At 42.3% G+C, this 22614-nt stretch overlaps 1 protein-coding gene across 3 annotated transcripts in view; it reads right to left on the bottom strand.

The window, feature by feature from the left end:
* LOC122809794 (BTG3 associated nuclear protein) overlaps positions 1-22614 on the bottom strand; it is a 1260844-nt gene that overhangs the window by 1053836 nt on the left and 184394 nt on the right. For all 3 annotated transcript variants that reach the window (XM_044081537.1, XM_044081535.1, XM_044081536.1), the window contains exon 4: positions 13408-13607. In XM_044081537.1, the coding sequence (XP_043937472.1) occupies positions 13408-13607 (200 nt within the window). The remainder of the gene's footprint in view (positions 1-13407; positions 13608-22614) is intronic.

The following is a 22614-nucleotide window of genomic DNA, read 5'->3' as shown; positions in this document are numbered from 1 at the left end:
GTGGCCTGTGTTGAGGTAGTAAGAGGAAACCCCTGAGCCTCTTTTTAGATTCTGAAAAATCTTGGCTCTCCACTGGAAATGCTCCCTCATGGCATGCAAGGTTTCCCCAAAAGAATAGTCCTCTGGAGGAGAGGCTGAAGGTATAGATTCTTCAGCATCAGAATCCTCATGGGAGGGGAAGAGAATATTCCTGATCAGAAGAGGAATCAGAAGAAATAGAAACCTGATCTGAAGATTCATAGTCTCTTGCCTAGGCCTCTTATCAGGAGGGGGATGGGAACCCCTGATCAAGGTAATCAAATCTTCGGCCATTTTGAGCATCTGTTTTTTGGGCATAGAGGGCTGTCCACGTGGCTCTTGAGTTTGTTTCTTTGCTTTAGAAGGTGCTTTACTCTTTGCCTTTGAAGCTGAAGTCGGTTTAATGTAAAGATGTTTAGGTCTGAATACACCCTCAGAAGCCGGTGCCTGCTCAGCGGCTTCGGACCCATCTGAAGGAATAGTATCCGAGGCTCCAATACCTTGAGTTCCCAGCGGCATGGCCGACTCCACATGGGAATCGGTAGCGGCTTGCGACTCTAAAGCAGCGGGCATCAGAGGCTGCAAAAGCGCCTCACTGAGAACCGGTGAACCGGCGACTGGCTTAGGAGAAGCTTCATCGTCAGTTTTGGGCCTCGGTTGTCTATCTCTCTCCTTTTCTTTGCGTTTTTTGTGAACTCCAGTAGTTGGATGGCTATCCGACAACATTTCTGGATAATTAAACTGGCGTCTAGAATAGTTTAAAACAAAATCATACCGACGCTTAACAGTGCGTTGGTTAAATCTAACACAAAACCGACAACCAGACACGTTGTGATCAGGGCCTAGGCAAGGAATACAGTAAGAATGAAAGTCCTTATGAGGTATATGTTTTCCACAAGAAATACAATTATTTACTTGTTCTGACATCGGTCTGGAGCAAGAAAAAAAGTTTTCCCAATGGGGTACTTAGCTTTATTGAAGACTTCGGATCTGAAACTCAAACACAAAAATCCCAGGAGTCAGCCGACCGGCACTTGCGAACTGCTTCGGGCACCACGCGGCAAGAAAGACTAAAGAAAATGGCGCTGCCAGCTTCTTTTATACCCCTGACGACCTGACGTCAGGGAAGGGGCGACAGCAGCCGATGCAGGACCCAGGACTTTGGAATTCAGGCCGACTGAGGGCAACCTGCCAACAGGATTACCCAAATGTAATGACTGCAACAGTGAAACACAAAGAACATCAGGCAGCTGAGAGGGTTAAATTAATATGTCAAAGGCAAAATTTGAAGCAAACATAACTTCTCAGACAAAGGACAATCATAAATTTTTCTACAGCTACAGGCATAACTTCAAGGGAAATATGTAGCAATGCACAGAACGTACTGTAAATGGCATCATTCACACTAAACCAGAGGCCACTGCCAACCTTTTGGGCTTATAGCTTCAGCTCAAATCCCACCCCACGCTCCCCAGATACTCCAAAAAGTAACACTGCATACTACAATCTCCCACCCATTACTAGGGAACAGGTATTCAATGTACTTTCCAGCTCCAAAAACACTGCAGCCATGGGCTACATTAACATCCCAAGATGCTTACTAAATAGCATGAAACATGACCTCTCTGGTCCACATGAATCACTTTTCAACTGGAGCCTACAGTTAGGTTTTGTATCCATGGAATGGAAGATGGCTAGAGTCATTCCCCTGCACAAAGGAGGTCCAGCTACTAATCCAGGTAGCTACAGGCCCATAACTTTGATGAGCCTCATATGAAAGGCCATAGAAAGAATCATCACAGACATGACATATGATGATATAGGTAACCTGCAACTGCTGGACTTATCACAGTCTGGCATTGTTAAAGAAATGTCATACCTATTAAATCTGGTGGAGTTCTCTTAGAGAAGGAACTAAAGCAATGGATGATGGAAAGACTGTGCAAACAGCTCATCTCAACACGGCCAGGGCATTTGATGCAATATCCCACTCAGGCACTTTAGACAAGCTCATTAAATTATGTATAAACCCTTTTATCACCTGCTGAATAGCCAGCTGGCTCACTGATACGACCCAGGGAATCAAAACAGGTCAGGCCACCTCCAACAAAAGGTCAGTTACTAGCAGAGCCCCCAGGGCTCAGTACTGGGCCTGCTCCTTTTTGTCCGCTATTCCCCTGAAGTGGAAGCAAATGCTGAAGTTTTATGGCCGACTATCTTTGCAAATGAGTGCAAGCTGGGAGTTATCAACTCCCCTGCAGACACTAGCATTCTTCAAGAAGGCCCATCTGACTAACAAATGTTGCCAAAGCCATGGTCTTAAACTCACTGATAAGAAATGCATAACTGCACCCTTTGGGAATCTGGGATGACTTCCCAAACAGTACCATTTCCACTTCAGAGAAATAGATACCAAAAATGAGCAGGCCCAATACTGAGCCCTAATTGCCATGCTGATAATACAGCCCTAAGACTCAACCCAGTGGTCAGGGATCTGGGTATGCATGTAGACAGTAACCTTACCTTCAACCACCATGTAACAGTAGTGAGGAAACCCTTTCATGTTGTGCAAATTGTTAAGTATCACAGTAAGAGACTTTTCCAGGGAAACTTTTCTGTTGTACAAAGGAAAATGCTTAAGAAACAGAAAAAAGTCCAAGGGATGGCCCAAACAAGTGGAAGCACTCTGGACTTGAACCAGAGTCCAGTGTTGCGAGATTGTGATGATCAAGAAAAAGACCAGCAAAAAGTGAATTTAGTGAATAAGTGGAAGTGTAAAACATCATACTTATGGGATGTAGTTTAGATGTGAACTGTGGTTCCGCAAGAACTGGATGAAAGACTGGAAGTTTGTTGCCCCTATTAACTGGTGATAGAATGGTAAACCATAAACTCCCACTTTGTCACTAATGTCTAGAAGGACAATGAATGAAGTGACTATCATGTAACTTATGAGAATTTTAGGAGAAATAACTTTTGAGTAGAGAAGGTTATTTATGGGTCAACAACTGAAACCTGATTTGCTACAGTGAGGCTGTATCAGAGGAATTAGAAGGGAAAATACAAGAGTATATTTAAGAAAAAATATGAGAATATTTGGAATGGAAAAATGTGAAGTCAGTAACAGGATCTTTGATAGAATTTACTTATTATTCCCTAAGATACAATAACTGTGCTAGACTGCATCAAAATTTTATTTCACAAGTGCATGAGTATTTAACTAAATGCATTAAGACCCATCTAATTATTATATCAGATCATGAACTAATACCAACTAAGATTAACATAAAAGGGTTGTTGTTGTTGTGTCTTTCGGCTTTTCCTGGTTAGGGGTCACCACAGCGGAACTCCGGTCCGCTAAGATTAATATAAAAGAGTAAATATGTAAAAACAAAAGGACACTGGTGCTTTCCTACTTACTTGTCAAAAAGAAAGGAATTTTAAGGAATTGGTAGTAGGTAAAATATCACGGATGCAAAAAAAAATACTTCATAAGGGGATAGCTAGTAAGTGGTGAAAAAAAAAAATTTACATTAAAGCATGGCTGAAATAACACAGGTATGGGAAACTAGTAAGCTTTTTATTTAGAAGGGTTGACAAAGGTTAAAATATTTCACAAGAAAGGGAATCTTGCAAAGCAAAGAGGAGAAGCAACTGCAGAGTATAAAAAGAAAAATGGGGGGGGGGCATTTGGACAATATTCTTGAGTTTATAAAGGCTGCTGTTAAATATATTTTAGTACAATAACACAGGCAACAGAAAGTAGAAAGAGCTGTATCCAAACTTCAGAATCCTAGGAAAAGAAAAAAAAAAACAACCACAGATCCTGTAATGATATTTAAGGAACTTTATGAAAATTGTAAAAATCAGATGAAGGGGGAAACAAGATAGGGCACAAATGGAAAACTTAGTTACACTAAGATTAGATGTAGATAAGACTCAACAATAAAAATCTAAGACAGGGAGAGAGAGAAAAATTAATCAACACTGAACGCTACAGAAACAAATGGCATCCCTGTAGAAATTTGGACTTGGAGGAAAGAGAGCAATTATGTTCCAGAAGAACTTGTTTAACAATTTAAAATGGGAAGAGGGAGTGTTAACATATGTAAAAAAGCAATGGTGGCAGTATTATTAAATGAGAATAAAGACCCTTCAGATCTGGTTTCATACAGACCTATGCTGACCTTAAAACACAATGACTATAAAGTGTTTATATTTATATTAGCCAACAAAATTATAAATATTAGCAATGTTGATAAATATGATCATTGTGGTTTTGTGCACTATCTCACCCAGGCACTTTAAAATTACCAGAGCAATGACGATGCAGACAGTCAAAGAAAATAAAAAAGCACAACACACCACTGTTGTTGCTGACTCTTAATACAGAGAAAATATTAATCAGGGTCAGCTGGGATTTTTATGAGTAGGACAATGATAGTATTCACATTCCACAACAAAATAATGGGGTTAATAGGCAGGATATGAAGAGTCAGATGCAATTATTAAAGTAGGGAGCTCCTCTCTGATAAACTGTATTTGAAGAGTGGACCTAGTCATAAATATTCTCTTTACCGTCTAGTATTTGTTTTATATATACAAAGAAGAAAAGGGATTCACAAATTTAATGATATGATGGGAGTGGCAAAGTAGAAAAGTAAGCTTTAGTTGCAAATGGTATCGTGTGCTCAATAAATCCAAGAAAGGACTTTTCAGTGTTGTGGAACATGCTGAGATAATTTCAGGTCTTCAGGGTATATCAAATAAATGAAGATAAAACAAAAGCTATAGCAGTAAACTATGCAGTAACATACGAGTTAATTCAGCAATACTTCTACTTATAAGGAGATTATACAAAGAAATAATGTAGGTGCCTGGATTAAAAGGACTATGTTATAGCAGCTGAGGATATAAAAAAATTAAGAAACTTGAAACTCTTGAATATGGAGACAGACATTAAGAGCCAAGCATATGAAGATATGTTTTTAGTGTCTTTACTCCTGCATACAGGTCATGTGTACTTTTATCAACCAAAGGGGAAAGTCCGGATGATAATAAACAGTTGAAGGAATTTAATTGGGAGAAGAAGGGGGGGGGCAAGCATCAAGTGGGATAGCTAGATGCTCCCCAAACAACAATGTGATTTAGGCTTTCCCGATTTGAAGATGTATCTTGCAGCTACACAGTTAAGGCTCATATACACAACTCAAGCAGAAGCTTATAAATCAAAGTCGAAAAGAATGATGATGAAATGGGGTTGGAGAGCTGAGAGAGACAGTAGTAATAACCATACAAAATAATACATAAATGCAACAAAACGTGTTCTAAGAACTAAGCCAATATGAGAATGGAAAAAGGGAATTTTATCAATAAGGATGTATTCAAATAAGAGAAAACCACCACCTGTCTTTCTCTAATTTGGTTCTTACCACGCAGCACACCACCAAAATCTACAAGACATTTCTTAACTGCTAACAGTTTTGAGCACTTTGAATATTTCCTAAATGTAACTGTAAAACTAAGACTGGAAAAAAGTTGTTACCTATATAAACAGACTTTTATAACTGAGTGCAACAACATTGTTATACAGGTTAAATTTATTTTCTGCACATTTTTAATATAGTTTTGGTTTGCAGCATGCATGGCATAAAATTTAATAATGATTGCATAAACAAGATACTGCTTAATTCAATTAATTCAATATTTTTTTTTATTTTCAAATATCTTTGTTAAATTTGCACATATGAGAAAGGCAATCTTACATTTATATAAATGAAAAGCATATAAAATGATAACACTTTAGTTGCAGTTTACATCAGAGACACCACTGAAACAACTATAGTTGTAAACATTATACATCTCTCATAAACCATCTGGTTACGCATTGTCAGTTACGCATTATACAGCTTATTCAAATCCTGCCTCTTAAAACTCACTCCTGCTCTGCATACATTGTTCCCACAATTCCCATTTTTTTCCTATGTAGCTTTCTCCTTCCCTTTTCTAAAGATCCCAATTCCAGCTGTTTTCTCTCTCTCACTATAGTCACTGCTTCTAGTAAAGTTGGTCTAGACTTTCATTTCTGTTTTCTAGCAATTGCTTCTTGGCAGCCACCATAATTAGACTCAGCAATGCTTCAGTATGTCTAGGCAATTCCTGTTCTGTAGCATAACTCAAAAAAATCATCTCCCCAGTCATTCTAATCTATTCACCCAGCATCTCCGACAGAGCAGTCTGCAGGGAATCCCAAAAGTCTTCCAGCTCATCACACTTCATAGGTTGGTACTAGGCTATCAGCCCTAGGGCCTATACAAGCCTAGCCATAACAATTCCCTGGCTATTTCTTCCCACATTATTTACTTTCCTGGACCCCTGTCTAGCAGGGCGACTTCCAAAAACATGTTCCCAACTACATCTTTCTTGCCTGTTACACCTCCAACATTTGCTATCCACCGGAGGAAAAATTCTTTGGCGTCAACTTGGGGTATAAAAATTCCTGTGTAAACACTTTCAGGCAAACATCCTAAATCTTCTTGACCTTGTTGCATATTTGGGAGATATACATATATCCCCCCATTGTCTCTTTGTAACTTGCTTATCCATTCTCTCTTCCCAATCTTTTCTAAGCTCCTCTGATTGATTCTTATAACTACCATGCAATATTTTATATGCTTTACTAATAATTCCCTTTTTAATGGCAGCTTCTGTTCTAGATTCTATTAAAAACTCTACCAGTGCTGGTCTTTCATTTAGGAGCCCCCTATTTCTTTCTCTTTCCCTATATTCCGATATCAATCCTTGATAGGGAAGACAATCTCTAACCTGCAGTCCAAATAAATTATTGGCCTCTTCCCATTCTATTACCTTTCCCTTTCTAGTTATTTTTCTCCCAATACCTTTGTTGCTTTGCCAGTTTTCTCCAATAAATTCCAGCCCCCTCTTACTTATCTGTCAGTTTTCTCCAATAAATTCCAGCCCCCTCTTACTTATTATCTGTATCTATGACCACAGTCAACACTATAGGCAAAATCTCTTTTCTCCATTCTCATGCTGGTTTGGTTCTTAGAATACACCCTGCTATTTTATTAATATAACACCCTTAAGATTCTACATCCAAAAAGTACAGTTTTGTACCTACCATAAATGTAGATGTCCGATAGGTATGCAACTGCAGTCCTGACATATGGGTTGTCCTGCCTCAGGCAGCCCTTCGGTCAGCCGGATTCCAAAGTCTGGGTCCGGCATCGGCTGATGTCACCCTCTCCCCGACGTCAGAGCGCCTGGGGTATAAAAGCGTCAGCCGACACCATCTTCTTCAGTGTTTCTTACCCCAGATGCCATGTGCCCTCTAAGGAAGGCTAAATTTTGAAAATAGAGAAAAAATTCCAGACAAGTACAACAACATAAAAACAAATACACCATAAAAGATTACCCCAGGTAGCTAAAATGAGGGGTAGTAACTCAAAAGAATACCACAGAGGGGTAGGTGGGAGGGAAAACCTGACTGCAGTTGCATACCCATCGGACATCTACATTTATGGTAGGTACAAAACTGTACTATGTCCTTCAAGGATGCAACTGCAGTCCTGACATATGGGTTGAATACCATAGCCAACCTGGGGGTGGTAGGCACTAAGACAAAGATGGTGTAGCTAAAATGCCCTGCAGGACTGCAGAAGCAAACCCTGCCCTGGATCTGGAATATAAAGGCAGGTTGTAATGTTTGGAAAATGTATGCACGGAGCTCCATGTAGCAGCTTCTAAAATGTCCTTTGTTGCCACTCCTCTTAAAAAGGCTGTGGAGGTGGCTGTAGCTCTGGTGGAATGTGGCCTGATGTCAGCTGGCACAGTTTTTCCATGAAAAGAGTAGCAGAATCGAATGCAATTTCCAATCCATTTAGAAATTGTCTGTTTGGAAATTGCTTTTCCCTGCAATCCAGCAGCGCAAGCTACAAAAAGCTGGTCAGATTTTCTGAAAGACTTTGTTCTGTCCAAGTAGTAGCACAACTGTCTGTGTATGTCCAAGGTGTGCAGAAGTCTCTCTCCTTTATTTTGAGGACTGGGAAAGAAGGTAGGCAGGTGAATAGCTTGATTCAGGGACACCCTGGATACCACCCCTTTGGCATGAATGACAGATTGGTTCTCAAAGAAACTCTGTCCTGATGAAAAATGAGAAATGGTTGTATTGCCATAAGGGCCTGTAGCTCAGAGACTCTTCTTGCTGAGGTTACTGCCAGAAGGAAAGCTGTCTTCCAAGACAGAAATTTCAACTCTGAAGATTTTGCTGGTTCAAAGGGAGGAAGAGTTAATTTTTCCAGCATGAAGTTGAGGTCCCATACAGGCACTGGTGGTCTCCTTGGAGGGTTGATGTTCTTTATACCTCTTAGAAACTGTCTTAGCAATGGGTGAGAAAATACAGGCGGATCAGTGTTATATTTGGCAGATATTGCTGAAGCATGTATTTTTACGGAAGAATATGAAAGGCCATTGTGGAGCATTTCAGCCAAATATTCTAGGATCTGTGGAATGCTCATCACTGATGGGTCTTGACCCTTTTTGCTGTTCCAGATAAGAAATCTCTTCCATTTCGCGGAGTATGTTTTTCTAGTGGAAGGTCTGCGCGCCTCCAGGATGATATCTTTTACCCTTTTGGAAAGTGCTTCCTGAGGAATAGTCATGGAATCTTCCAAGCTGTCAGCTTCAATGTTTTCAAGCTGGGGTGTAGTGTCTTGTAATTGTGCTGTGTCAGAAGAAGTGGCCTTTGAGGAAGGAGCCACGGATTGGTGTGTGCCAAGCTCCGTAGCAGTGGGTATCAGTGTTGTCTTGGCCAGTCTGGAGCTATCAGTATGACTTTCGGTTGCTCTGTCTTGATCTTTAGTAACACCTTGGTCATCAAAGGAAGAGATGGGAAGGCATATAGTGTTAGAGAGTTCCAATTGAGGATGGTATGTCCTTGTGCAAAACTTTTTCAGATGGTGATTGAGGTGGGAGGCATCTATGTCCGGCCTTCCCCATGCTTGAGTTATTTGTAATAAAATGTCTGGATGCAAGATCCATTCGTGTGGATCCATGATGTTTCTGCTTAGGCTGTCCGCCAGAACATTGTCCTTCCCTGGTACAAAATGGGATTGTAGCTCTATTTTCAATTGTAGGGAAATATCCCAGAGATTCATTGCCAGTCTGCAAAGAGGGTAGGAATGGGTACCTCCTTGCTTGTTTATGTACCACATAACTGTGGTATTGTCTGTCTTTATTAGTAGATGGCCCTGATGCATGAACTTTTCGAAGGCCTTGATTGCATGCATCACTGCCAGCATTTCTATTTGGTTGATGTGCAGGTGCTTTTCCTTTTGTGTCCATTGTCCTTGAATGCATCTGCCCTCCATGTGCGCCCCCCATCCATGGTCTGAGGCGTCTGTTGTTATTGTTTGACTTGTATGAGGCTTGCTGAAAGGCAGACCTTTGTTTATCTGGCTTGCTTGAGCCCACCACAGAAATTCCTTTTGAAGGCATGGAATGAGTGGGATCAATGCTTCCAGGCTGTGGTTGTGTTGAGACCATAGACTTTTTAGATACCATTGTAGTTTCCTCATATGCAGCCTTGCGTGAGGAATCAGAAGAATGCAAGATGCCATGAAACCCAGGGCCTGCAGGATTTTCCTTGCAGTCATCTGGGTCTGTGTTGCTAATTTTCTGAAGTATTCTGGTAATTGTTTTTGTTTTTCTTTTTCTTTTGTCAGAAACGCCATCTGGGTGTTTGTGTCCAGTGTGGCACCCAGGAAAGGTATTTGTTGGGATGGTACGAGACTTGATTTCTGAATATTGACTGTGTATCCCAAGGCCTGCAGTAGGTGAATGACATAGTCCAAGTTTTTTTAACAAGGCTTGTTGGATGTCCGCTTGTATAAGGCGGTCGTCCAGGTAAGGGTATATTTGTATCCCCTGAAGTCTGCAATGTGCAATTACTGATTCCAGGCATTTCGTGAACACTCTGGGTGCAGTAGATAAGCCAAAGGGCAATGCTGAGAATTGATAATGCTCTGAGCCTGCAAGAAATCTGAGGTATCTTCTGCAACTTTGTCTGATTGGGACATGCAGGTATGCCTCCTTGAGGTCCAGAGTTACCAGCCAAGACCCCTTGCCCAGCATGGGAAGGAGTTGCTGTAAAGTCAGCATTTTGAATTTTGGCACAATAAGGTAAGTATTCAGTGCGGACAAATCCAGAATGGGTCTCCATTGGTTTTCTTTTCTTGGAACAAGGAACAGTCTTGAATAAAATCCTTGGCCTTGTTCTGCAGAAGGAACCTTCTCTATTGCTCTTATTTGAAGTAGGTTTGTTATTTGTTTGAGTGCCTCTGCCCTTTGATTTGGTGGCAGGTTTGGCCTGCCATGTCTTGTTGGTAGTGTATAAAAATGGAATCTGTATCCTTTGTCTCTTATGTCCAGTATCCATTTATCCTTTGTAATATTGTGCCAATTTTGTGAGAATAAAGATAATTTTCCACCCAAAAGTGCTTCTAATTGAGCCCTGGATGGCGGAGTCAAAGTCAAGTCATTGAGATTGTCCCTGCGGAGCAGTGGAAGGTCCTGCCCCACCTCTCTGGTTCGGAGGCTGCCACTGACGTCCTCTGTAGGAGCCTCGAGTTTACCCTCTACCTCTGCCATGTCTGTTTTTGCCTCTTTGAAATTTGTCTGTGTCTGGAAAGGACCAATGCTTAGAAGGCCAATTCCTGTTGAATCTTGGAGGCTCTACCTGGAGGAAATCTTTGACTGTTTGCACTGATTTTGCCTTTTCCTCTATTTTCTTTAAAACCTCTTGTGCAGTAGCACCAAATAGCTTATGTTTCTCTAGTGGTGCGTCCAAAAGCTTAATTTTCACATGGTCTGGCAATGTTTGTTCCTTTAACCAAGCATGTCTGCGTATGACCGCACCTGTCATTGCTGCTCTACATGAAGCTTCCAATGCATCATATCCACACTGAAGGAAATGGTTGCTAACCTGCTGAGTATTATGAACCAATTCCGGTAACCCCTTTCTATCTAATGTTTCAGTTGAAGCCAATTTCTTTTGCAAGTCATCCAACATGTATTCCTGATCCTGAATCATATGACAATTTAATGCTCACACAGAAAGGGTGGAAAATGTATATACTTTCTTGCCCCACCTTTCTAAAGCCCTAGAATCTCTTTCTGAAGGAAGTGGATTCTTAGCAGTAGTGGAGGAAACCCCTTTAGGCCCCTGAGAAATAGTTTCAGGGTCAGCAGTATGGCCCTTGTACAGAAATTGATGTGTGTCTGGGACCCTGTAGTACGTGTCTGGCTTGACAGGAGCAGGGGGGAGGGAGTCAGGGGAAACACTAGATTCTATGTACACATCATCTAAAACATTTAAAACTGGAGGAATAACTAAGGGCCTATGCTGAGGTAGCTTTAAAAATTCCCTTAACCTTTTCCTAGAATCTGAGTATTCTTGGCCTTGCCATTTGAAGTGTTCCCTCATGGAATGAAGCGTTTCCCCAAAGGAAAACTCCTCAGGAGGAGAAGCAGAGGGAATGGATTCCTCGGCATCAGAATCCTCGTAGGCCGGAAAGGCCTCCTCCTGGTAGTCTGAATGTGCAGAATCACCTGAGGCCTCATCGGAGGACTGGGGATCTACCTGCTCAACCCTAGGCCTCTTGACAGAAGGTGGCTGAGAGCCTCTATCAGGATGTGGCTGAGAACCCCTAATTAAAGAAATAAGGTCCTCAGCTAAACTTAAAATTTGAGAACCAGAAGTGGGTCCCAGAGAAACAGATCTTGGAGGGAGAGACTTAGCCTGTTTGGCAGCCTTAGCACGTGTGTAGGCCTTAATGGTCATAGACACTGTAGGCCTGGCAGCCCCATGTGCTGGAGTAGTCTTATCCACAGAAATGGTATCAGAAATATCCTGGGCTACGGTCTCAGAGGGGAGAACAGAAACCGGCACCGAGCAGGCCTCCGGTACCGAAGTAGCCGGTGGGGCGGTGTCGTCGGTCTGTAGCGGTTGTGAAACCGGCTCAGAAGAGACCGAGACACTCGCGGTAGGCCTAAGCGTGGTGTCGGCCAAGACCGCGGACCGCGGGTGTCGGTCCTTATCCTTCCAATTTTTAGGTAAATGTGCTGTCGGAAGCTCCGACGGCATGATATAACAGAAATCTTCCCCAAAATAATCCTGTGGAAACTCTGACCGAAGCCTAAGAGTGCGTTTATTGAAAGAAGCACAAGCTGTACAGGCCGAGACGTTGTGTTCTGGGCCTAGGCAGGGTAAGCAGTAAGAGTGGAAATCCTTATGAGGTATTTGTTTCCCAAAAGTTGAACAATTATTAACTTTTTCAGTTTTATCTGACATCGGCTGAGGCAAGAAAAGGTCCCCAACGGGGTACTTAGCTTTTTGAAGACTTCAGTAGCTGAAAACACAGGAGCTGGCCAACTGGCACTTGCGAACTGCTTCTGCTTCGGGCACCGCGCGGCAAGAAAGACTGAAAAAGATGGCGTCGGCTGCCGCTTTTGTACCCCAGGCGCTCTGACGTCGGGGAGAGGGCGACATCAGCCGACGCCGGACCCAGACTTTGGAATCCGGCCGACCGAAGGGCTGCCTGAGGCAGGACAACCCATATGTCAGGACTGCAGTTGCATCCTGAAGGACATTCCCAATCTCTCCTTATTTCTTGATCTTCCTCCCTGTGTCAGCTTCTTTCCTTTCCACTTTGAATTATAGTTTTCTGCTTGTGCTATGTAGAAGAGCCTTTGCTGTGTTGCTCTAAAATGCTCAAATTAGGTAACCCTAGTCCACCTTGTTCAATTGGTAGAATCAGCTTATTCCATTTGACCCTTGCCGTCTTCCCTTCCCAGATAAAATCTTTTCAACTCTTTTTTTAATTGCTATCCAGAACGTCTCCTCCAGTTGATAAAAGTATGCCTGACCTGTGTATAACACTAAAGGGACTAAAAACAATTTAATGACTTGCATCGTATCCATAAAACCTAATTTCCAGTTACTCGATTAATTCAATATTTTTTATCAGCAATTCTACAGCAGGTACCAAAAGAAAAAGTGCCCAGCTCCATTAGCACAAAGGCATCATAGCTTTCAACCGGGCGTCTGCTGTGCAATTTCATCAGCGGAGGTCAGGTACAGTCCAACGTGCAGTGAGGGTTTGAAAATTTGTCAGACTGTATTATACAAATACAGCCAATTACATTACAGTGCAATTAGACACATCCAAAGTGCAAATTAAAAAAAAAAACTTACATTTATAATAGGCAAGGGAGACCACCCCAAAATATTGTAATTAAATGTTATAACAATTGCCTCACTATCCACTCAATGACCCAAGAAAAACATTCAGCAAAGAATAGGATTCTTACCACCTCACTTTATTCCATGTCTGAGTTGCACCAAGGGGAGAGCCTGCTACCATTGGTACCTGAATAGGACTTTGCTGCTTGTTCATAACAAGGTCTAGCTTCTCCTCTAAGGATCTGCATGTAGCTTCTAATGCTTGTAGCTTTGCTTCAATATTATCCAGCCTCAGACATATTGTTTGATTTATAGAGAACAGGAAGGACTGTGGATAAAAGAAAAAAAAATAAGCAGCAGTGCAGAACATACCTTTCCATTAAGGTTTTCACAAGTTACATCTTTAAAAAGCATATACCATGTACTTACTTCACATTAGAAAAATTGTGCAGACATTTTGTAAATTTATTTGGCAAAGCTATGAACGCGTGGGTGTGTTTGCTCAAACTACAACATGCACATGTGATATGCACATGAGATTAACTATAGCAAACATGGTTAAAGGTGTGTTTATAAAATGTGGATGTTTGAGCAGCCTGCATGTACAAATGTAGAAATTAAACAGAAGCTGACAAAAAAATGTATGTTGATAATCTTTCAGTACATTCAAAATGATTCACTACTAAAGATTAAATGGGGGCAAAGATCCTTTTACTTCTGGTAACCTAATTTTTTCACATTACAGCCTATGCAAGTTTGTTGCCAAGTACTAGGCTAGCTGCCCTTGCAGGCTATTTTAAACCTAGTCAATTTCCCATTTGGGTACAGATTAGCTTTACCAATCCCATGGTGATCAGTAATGATAAATGTTTGACTCAAACAGATTTTTGAGAGGTATGACCTCAATCCATTTATCAGTTAATGCACAAGCAATATAAAACAATTTCATGCAAGCTGATAATATTAGAGAGGAAATTACAATGGCAGTTCATGGTTTTCAGAGTAAAACTAACTCCAGGACAAGAATGTTTCAATCAATATGTACTGAGAAGGCGCTGAATATTTTTTCTAGAGTGCAACAGTATTTTTTAAGTATCGGATTAACAGTGTAGCAAACATTTTTGTGTGCGTGTGGAATAAGATGCATTGTTCGCTGCCTAACTTTACTAAACAGTGCAGTTAATACCATACAATGTGGAACAGACTCCTCATCCATATAAAACAAAGTTAATTCCTGTCCATTTTCAAGCACAACTTAGACCTACAGATGGGTAACAGAACGTTTATCCTAGGACTGGCCTCTGTACTACTAATGGGCAGAGCCAGCTCTCGAATACTATATCCCATGCATAAGTCTCCTCAGCTTATCTATGGTATGATCCTAGTTATTTTCATCAGGGTAATTTATAATTCCTGACCATGGGATGGGTAAGGCCAATCTATAACCAAATGACATAGGTTATTTTGATTTCAAAAAGGGAAAACGGCTAGGCTTAAAATGGCCCACAAGGGCAGTTAGCCAAGTACTTACCTATGAACCTATAAAGCATTAGATTGCCCTTTTAGCTAAAAGAATGTCAGGCATATTGTTTCTACTGCATTTTTCTTTTTGATTTTACTCCAGTCTTAGAATAGCCTTATTGGATGTCTTTTATCAATCCCAATCAACTTGGTCAGCCAGAGTCCCTGCATGTTGGCATGGACTTCTGAGAAGTAAATGCCAAACAAGACAGGACCCAGGAACGATCCCTGCGGGACTCGACTCGTGACTGGTTGGCAGTCTGACTTGGAGTCTGCTACTTTCCCCACTATGGGTACTGTCTGTGAGCCAATCTGCAACCCACCTAGTGATATAAGGGTTGATGCCTAGTTTGGTGAGTTTATCAATAATTCCTAAGTGTGGAATGGTATCAAAGGACTTGGCCAGATCGAGGTAGGCTGTATGAACTGCCTTACCCTCATCCACAGCTCTGGTGACTGACTCAAATAAATCAACCAGGTTGAGCAAGCATGATCTACCTTTCACAAAACCAAATTGCGTGGGATCTAGAGTTTGGACATTCCCTATATCCTTGTTAATTAGGTCCATGATGATGTGCTCCATAGCCTTACATATCAGACTCATCAGGTTAATGGGGAGATAATTCCCAGGGTCTGTAGTCACTCCCCCTTTATGGAGAGGGATGACTGTAGCAGCGTGCCATTCAGTTGGGACAAAGCCTGAGGTGAGGCTGTGAGTGAGCAGGGCTCACAGATGTGGTGCCAGTTCACTTTGTAGTTCATACAGAACACATCCAGGGATATTGTTAGTTCCCATGGAAGCTGTATTCTTGACCTTGGACAATGCAGCTTTAACCTGTGCTGCAGTAATGCTGGGTGCTTGGCATTCTTCCGGTATTGTGATTGGTCCTTTAGGGGGGCAGAGAGGGGTAAAATTGGCACTGAATCTGTCTGCCAATATGCTGACAATATCTGTTGGCTCAGTACAGGAGGTACCATTCTGTAGTAACTCAGAGCAAATCTGGGTATTGCCATGGAGATTCTTGACATAACTTGTTGGCTGTTGGTGAATCACCCTCCAAGAGGAAAAAACGTTGAGAGAAGAAGGGAGCCACTTTTGAGATTTTAAGTATTTTTTTCTCTGTTTATTTGCTAAGTTTTTCTGCATAGCTGCCTAGCTTGAGCATTTTCTGGCTTGTTAAACTTGATTTCTGTATTAGTAGCTGTATTTAGAGCACAACCAAAAGCTGTTTGCTGAATTTCCTGTTTGCACTTAATTTTAAATCATTTTTTCTTAAAACTTGCATATTTTCTGTCCTTGACCTAGCACTCTTGTGTGGGGTCATTTACTGCACTGTTATAACTTGATATTACTTGTGAACCTCTGCTATCTCTGTAAAAACAAAACAAAAAAAAAATCTTGCTTTTTCCCACTTTTCTGAGAGTTAAAAAGTTCAGTTACAGGCTTGCTGTTCCTGAACTGTTTGAAAGTTTCTGTGAGGCCATTTTGCTTGGGCTGAAGGAGGGTCTCTGTGTTCATCAGTGGCAGTGACTAACATTGAGCAGCTTCCCTGCCCCCGTAGAGGTGGTTACTGACTTGAAACTGTAGTTTTATTGGCCACTAGGGGTCATTTCCATAACTCCTTCATCTTCCTCTCTTAAAACCTAGTTGCCTCGTGGTTTGAGCGCCTTTTCAGGCTTGTTGGCTGTTGGTGAAGCACCCTCCAAGAGGAAAAAACGCTGAGAGAAGAAGGAAGCCACTTTTGAGATTTTAAGTATTTTTTCTCTGTTTATTTGCTAAGTTTTTCTGCATAGCTGCCTAGCTTGAGCATTTTCTGGCTTGTTAAACTTGATTTCTGTATTAGTAGCTGTATTTAGAGCACAACCAAAAGCTGTTTGCTGAATTTCCTGTTTGCACTTAATTTTAAATCGTTTTTTTCTTAAAACTTGCATATTTTCTGTCCTTGACCTAGCACTCTTGTGTGGGGTCATTTACTCCACTGTTTTAACTTGATAGTACTTGTGAAGCTCTGCTACCTCTCTAAGAAACAAAAACAAAAAATATCTTGCTTTTTTCCCACTTTTCTGAGAGTTAGAAAAGTTCAGTTACAGGCTTGCTGTTCCTGAACTGTTTGAAAGTTTCTGTGAGGCCATTTTTGCTTGGGCTGAAGGAGGGTCTCTCTGTTCATCAGTGGCAGTGACTAACATTGAGCAGCTTCCCTGCCCCCCATAGAGGTGGTTACTGACTTGAAACTGTAGTTTTATTGGCCACTAGGGGTCATTTCCAACACTCCTTCATCTTCCTCTCTTAAAACCTAGTTGCCTCGTGGTTTGAGCGTCTTTTCAGCCTTGTTGGCTGTTGGTGAAGCACCCTCCAAGAGGAAAAACGCGAGAGAAGAAGGAGCCACTTTTGAGATTTTAAGTATTTTTCTCTGTTTATTTGCTAAGTTTTTCTGCATAGCTGCCTAGCTTGAGCATTTTCTGGCTTGTTAAACTTGATTTCTGTATTAGTAGCTGTATTTAGAGCACAACCAAAAGCTGTTTGCTGAATTTCCTGTTTGCACTTAATTTTAAATCGTTTTTTTCTTAAAACTTGCATATTTTCTGTCCTTGACCTAGCACTCTTGTGTGGGGTCATTTACTGCACTGTTATAACTTGATATTACTTGTGAACCTCTGCTATCTCTGTAAAAAGCAAAAACAAAAAAAAATCTTGCTTTTTTCCCACTTTTCTGAGAGTTAAAAAAGTTCAGTTACAGGCTTGCTGTTCCTGAACTGTTTGAAAGTTTCTGTGAGGCCATTTTTGCTTGGGCTGAAGGAGGGTCTCTCTGTTCATCAGTGGCAGTGACTAACATTGAGCAGCTTCCCTGCCCCCGTAGAGGTGGTTACTGACTTGAAACTGTAGTTTTATTTGCCACTAGGGGTCATTTCCATAGCTCCTTCATCTTCCTCTCTTAAAACCTAGTTGCCTCGTGGTTTGAGCGTCTTTTCAGGCTTGTTGGCTGTTGGTGAAGCACCCTCCAAGAGGAAAAAACGCTGTGAGAAGAAGGGAGCCACTTTTGAGATTTTAAGTATTTTTTCTCGGTTTATTTGCTAAGTTTTTCTGCATAGCTGCCTAGCTTGAGCATTTTCTGGCTTGTTAAACTTGATTTCTGTATTAGTAGCTGTATTTAGAGCACAACCAAAAGCTGTTTGCTGAATTTCCTGTTTGCACTTAATTTTAAATCGTTTTTTTCTTAAAACTTGCATATTTTCTGTCCTTGACCTAGCACTCTTGTGTGGGGTCATTTACTGCACTGTTATAACTTGATATTACTTGTGAACCTCTGCTATCTCTGTAAAAAACAAAAAGAAAAAAAAAAATCTTGCTTTTTTCCCACTTTTCTGAGAGTTAAAAAAGTTCAGTTACAGGCTTGCTGTTCCTGAACTGTTTGAAAGTTTCTGTGAGGCCATTTTTGCTTGGGCTGAAGGAGGGTCTCTCTGTTGATCAGTGGCAGTGACTAACATTGAGCAGCTTCCCTGCCCCCCGTGGAGGTGGTTACTGACTTGAAACTGTAGTTTTATTTTCCCTTTGGGTCTATTCCTGCTTCTTTCCAGCCCCTGCTATCAAGCACGCTTTAACGTGCTTTAGCGATGAAGCGGAGTTGCCACTAGAGCAGCATCGGGCAGCGCCGGTTAAACTCTTTCTGGCTCCAGAAAGTCTGTTCTTCAATTTTTCCCTTAGAACTGCTCTGTTAGGAACCTAAACAGTTTACACCTACGCTAAAAAGTGCAGCACTTGTTCCAAATAGCTTTTCTTCTCAAAAGCTCAGCACTTGTCTTATAAGCATATCCCTTGTCTTATAAGCATTCTCTTTGCAGGTCAAGCACTCCTATATTATACAAATCTCTCACTAGCAAAACCCCCCAGGAGTGCCCACTTCCCTGCTAAGCCCACTGCTTTTCTGTCTCATACCAACTCATAATTCTTTCTAGCATGTCGAAGGGTCAGATGCTGGCGTCCTCTCCTGCCCATTTGGTGAATCTGGGAATTCTGAGACAATGTTACAATTGCCTCATGTACACGGACAACCATCTCCTCCTCCCATGTAACACTAACACTTGTGAGAGATGCAGCTATTTAGCCAGACTGGAGGCTGAGCTCTCTCAACTCAGGACTGGCAAGACCAGGCAGGAGGAGAAGGCAACTACACACACCACAATACCAGTCTCACATAACTCAACCACACCACTGAATCAAACACATAAACACACTAAGACATACTCGGAGGCTCTGAGTAAAAATTTACCTAAACAGCAGAGGCCTCCAAAGCAGACACCCAAGCAACTGCAAACTCAATACACCACACAAACAACACATAAACAACAAAATCAGTGTGCAAAGCAGTCACTGCCCTTAAGGCCAAATACAACACCAAACATACTTGTCATAGGTGACTCCATAGTCAGACACACTGACGTCCCGCTCACCAGACTAAGGAGAAGGTCACAGTAAGCTGCCTGTCGGGCGCTAGAATCCGTCACATAACACAAGCACTCAGGTCTCTCAACAGCAGGTACAAGTACGACTCAGTCATTGTCCACGCTGGTGTCAACGACCTGAGACGTACCTCCTTGGACTACATGAAAAGAGACATTGAGGAGCTCTCTGATTATGTAGCCCAGGCAGGTATGACCCTAACCTTGAGCAGTATCCTACCTTCACCTAGAATGATGCCACAATACAGTGATAAGATGATCAGCTTTAATAATTGGCTTAAATTCTGGTGTCATTCAAAGGGGATCCAATGTCTGTCTGCCTGGGATGACATGCTGGACAAGCCACGCTGCTTCAAGGGACGGCTTGCACCTGTCACCCTAGGCTTCGGATATTGGCAAAGGCTCTTGCCACCCCATAGTGCCTTTTTAGGCAAGGCTCAAATTCTAAACCTACCACCCTAGAATACAAAAAGTAAAAAACTAAGGGTAATGCTGCTCAATGCCAGAAGTCTCAATCTCAAGATGCACGCACTCGAGGCCCTTCTCAGTATGGAGAACATCGATGTCTGTGCTGTGACAGAAACCTGGTTCAAGGCTCCTGAGAGCACCCCAGCACTAGCAGGTTTCACCTCATATCTTGCGTTACGCACCCAAAATCCGGAAAACACCAAGAAAGGTGGGGGTGTCCATATTCATAAAGGACACCCACACCTCAAGGTTGGTGGCAACGCACGATGCATCGGAGACCATCCAGGTGCAATTAACCATAGGCAAGACTGCTCTGCAATTTGTAGCATGTTACAGGCCACCCTTTCAAACTCAGGAACCTCACATGGCCTTCCTGAAAACAATGGAGGGGATAAATGTATCTCCAAACACCATCATACTAGGTGACTTCAACTACCCTAATATAGACTGGGAACACTACTCAAGCCCAAACACTCTAGCCCAAAGGTTCCTGGAGTTCATAAACTCAAATGCCATGGAACAACTAGTCACCATCCCCACAAGAGGAGAAAACATACTTGATCTCATCATCACGAATATGGGATCACAATGTTCAACACCAGAAGTATACCCCTCACTGGTGAGATCAGATCATAAACTAATCTCGCTGGAGGTCCTCATCCCGCCCCACCTGAAACAAAAAGACCACAGTGAAAAACTTCTCAAAAGCCGACTTCACACTTCTAAAAACTAGTGTGGTCTCCTTTAAGGCCCCTGAGCCAGTGGTAAACATTACTCAAACCGCTGAATCACTTACAAATGCCTTCTACCAGCACCTACAGGACTGCATGGATCAGGCAATCCCAAACAAAACTAAGACTCTTTGTACCAAAGGCAAGCGTCCAGTCTGGTGGACCCCAGCCATAAACAAGCTCTACAACAAAAGGAGGAAGCTACTACAAGATAGAGCAAAATCCTTGAAAGGTAAGACACCTTTGATCATTATAAGTAAAAACTAAGAGCTCTCATAAAATCATCCAAGGCAAATTTTGAGAGAAAAATCGCCAAGGATTCAAAAGACAATCATAAGGCCTTCTTTAGCTATGTTAGAAACCTAGGAGGAAACTCCCAGATATGCTCAGAATTAGTTCAAAATGATGTGAAGATTACTGAACCTACACACATTGCCAACATACTGGCTGACAGGTTCAGTGCAAACTTCTCCCCCCACTCTTCCCCAAAAGGAGAGAAATCTATACCAGATGATTGTAGCCCCCAAACATCTCCAACGCCCAGGTGAGAACTGCTCTCTCCAAAGCAAAAAACACAGCATCCATGGGACCGGATGGTGTCCCCGGCTGTGTGCTCCAAGAACTCAATGAGGAATTAAACCTGCAGTTAGGACATCTGTTTAATCTTAGCCTCACCTCAGGATACGTACCCAAGGAGTGGCGCACGGCGACTGTGGTCCCACTTCACAAGGGTGGTGCCTCCACCGACCCTGGAAATTACACTCCCATTAGCTTGACAAGCCTTATCTGCAAAGCCATGGAGAGGATCATAATGGAACTCATAAATAAAGAGATAGGGAACTTGCAGACTTTGGATCCAACCCAGTTTGGCTTTGTCAAAGGCAGATCATGCCTTTTAAACTTGGTTGACTTTTTCGAGACAGTCACCAAGGCCATTGATGAGGGAAAGGCAGTCCATACAGCCTACCTTGACCTGGCAAAGGCCTTCGACACAATACCCCACTAAAAACTCATCAGCTTGAATGTAAACCCATACATCACAAGATGGGTTGCAAACTGGCTAAGTGACAGAACCCACAGGGTCAGAGTTGCTGGAGCCATGTCAGACTCAAAGCCTGTCACAAGTGGTGTCCCACAGGGCTCAGTCCTGGGTCCACTCTTGTTCGGCATCTACTTTTCTGAAGTACAAGCAAACACAGGAGGGTTATGGCTGACAAAGTTTGCAGATGACTGCAAACTGGGCGCCATAGTCGAAAACACATCTGACACAGATATCCTTCAGAAGGGCCTCACAGAAGTGGATAACTGGTGCCAGAGCCATGGCCTAAAGTTAAATGCCAAGAAATGCATAGTCATACCCTTCGGGAAAAACAAGGTTACCCCTAGCTACCATATAGGTGACAATCCACTGAGCACAGAAGAAGTCATCAGGGATCTGGGGACCCAGGTTGACAGTAGCCTTTCGTTTGACACTCATGTTGCTAAAGTAGTTAGGAAAACCTTCTACATTGCCCACCTGATCATGAAGGGATTCACATCTAGATCAAGGGAGGTCATCGCCCCTGTACTCATCACTCATTAGACCTATGATTGAGTACAATGCCCCATTCGGAATGTATCTGACCAGACACCTGCAGCAGCTGGAAAGGCCCCAAAAGTTCCTCACCAAAAGGATAAAGGGTCTCAAAAATATGTCTTATGCTGCCCGACTGAAAGAACTCCAGCTCTATTCAGTCTCATACCGCTTGCTCAGAAGTGACCTGTGCCTGACATACAAGGCCATGTCAAACCCTGATTTGATGAATATGCTTCACCTCAAAAAATCTAGATCCCTCAGAACCACAAGAGCGGGAGACTTAAACCTTGACACGGTTATTAATAGAACATGCTGGAGGGACAGATTCATCACCCAGAGACTCCCTATGCTGTGGAACAAAATCCCGGTACATGTGAGGCAGAGCACCTCGCTGGCCTTGTTCAAGAGGAATCTTGACCAATGGATGGGGGATCGCAGATATACCCCAGGGATTACTTCAGTGTCACTGCTTGACAGAGGCACAGCAAAATAATAGGCATAGTTTTATTCAAACTAAAGGGGTGGCGAAAGCCAAATAACTATGGGCTAGGCTTATAAATGCCCTTGGGCAGATAGCCTAG

Source organism: Protopterus annectens, chromosome 8.part0 (assembly GCF_019279795.1).
Source record: "Protopterus annectens isolate FY-2018-M chromosome 8.part0, PAN1.0, whole genome shotgun sequence".
Classification (NCBI taxonomy): domain Eukaryota; kingdom Metazoa; phylum Chordata; order Ceratodontiformes; family Protopteridae; genus Protopterus; species Protopterus annectens.
The sequence above is the reverse complement of the archived record's forward strand: the minus strand, read 5'-3'. Positions and strand labels throughout refer to the sequence as shown.